This window comes from Mesitornis unicolor, unplaced genomic scaffold, assembly GCF_000695765.1.
Source record: "Mesitornis unicolor isolate BGI_N332 unplaced genomic scaffold, ASM69576v1 scaffold6396, whole genome shotgun sequence".
Classification (NCBI taxonomy): Eukaryota; Metazoa; Chordata; class Aves; order Mesitornithiformes; family Mesitornithidae; genus Mesitornis; species Mesitornis unicolor.
Window position 1 is genome coordinate 19,963 of NW_010192915.1, and position 1,422 is coordinate 21,384.

Sequence of the window (1,422 nt, forward strand, 5' to 3'; positions counted from 1 at the left end):
CTGCTGAAGTTACTAGGACATAAACAAACGCAGCGGCATTGCCTGAGAAAGTGGCTTTAATGAAAAGCAGAAAGTTATGAAACTTCAGGGCTGAGAATCTCCAGAAAGAGAAGAGACGGGGCAGGATGGGGACTGAGGAGGCTCCAGCTCTGACCCACATCTCCCAGGCTGTCTTAGGAAAGCCACTCAATTGCTGTCTCTGGAAAGGAGGATATAATAAATAGAGGATATAATAATTACATCTTTTACTGCATTCCTTGTATGTCTCCAGCCTTCTGAGATGGGAACTTCCCAGTGTGCAGAAGCCCATGCTGGGGTCTGACAGTGGAGGGCCCCGCTCCTGAACCAGTGACTGCCAAAAGCCGCTGTCGAGGCTGAGCTTGGGCTGTCCCCACTCATTTTGTGCCAAAGACCAACCCCAGCGTGGGGCTGAAGAGTGCAGAGGTGATAACTGCTCTGCAGAGGTGATGACTGCTCTGTTTCCCCACCTCAGGCTGTTCTTCGTGGGATCCCGAGAAGGGCACTTACCTTCAATCCTCTCCATGATTCACCCCAGGCTTCTCACTCCTATGCCATCCCTCGTCTTTACGGTGAGCACCTGGGTGTGTGGTGATGAGCACTGCACTGAGAGATGCATCTGGGGTAGGATCCCATCAGAGTGGTTGGAGCAGGGGCTATGTGGGCACCAGCTCCAGACACAGCCATTCCTGCATGGGCTACAGGAGAGGATGGGCCCTTCCCATCATATCCTCATAGTCCATTTCTGTTTGAGATCACTCCAAGCACCAGTTGCAAATAGCTTAAATAAGTAAAAAATAATCAATGTTATTCTTTTCCTGGCATATAGATGATATAGATATAGATATAGATATAGATATAGATATAGATATAGATATAGATATAGATATAGATATAGATATAGATATAGATATAGATATAGATATAGATATAGATATAGATATAGATATAGATATAGATATAGATATAGATATAGATATAGATATAGATATAGATATAGATATAGATATAGATATAGATATAGATATAGATATAGATATAGATATAGATATAGATATAGATATACACATACACATACACATAGATATACATATACATATAGGTATATAGATATATAAAAATATAAAAATACAGATATACAGATATAAAATACCTGTATTTAGTGTTGTAACATACGTGGTTTCACCTACTCCCTTTGCTAATGGCTTTTGTTTCTGGATGCAGTGCATCATGACCCTGCTCTACGCCTTCTCCAACGACATTTTCTCAGTCATCAACTTCTTCAGCTTCTTCAACTGGCTGTGCGTGGCCCTGGCCATCATCGGCATGATGTGGCTGCGTTACAAGAAGCCGGAGCTGGAGAGGCCCATCAGGGTGAGAGCAGTGGGGTAATTTCGGAGTGGG

General features: G+C 43.0%; 1 protein-coding gene across 1 annotated transcript in view; it reads left to right on the forward strand.

Annotated features, from left to right (window-relative positions):
* The window catches only part of SLC7A5 (solute carrier family 7 (amino acid transporter light chain, L system), member 5), a gene marked incomplete at its 5' end in the record, with an annotated part of 22,536 nt that overhangs the window by 17,973 nt on the left and 3,141 nt on the right, over positions 1–1,422 (forward strand). The window contains 2 exons of the mRNA XM_010187280.1: positions 494–590; positions 1,243–1,392. Coding sequence (XP_010185582.1) covers positions 494–590; positions 1,243–1,392 — 247 coding nt within the window. The remainder of the gene's footprint in view (positions 1–493; positions 591–1,242; positions 1,393–1,422) is intronic.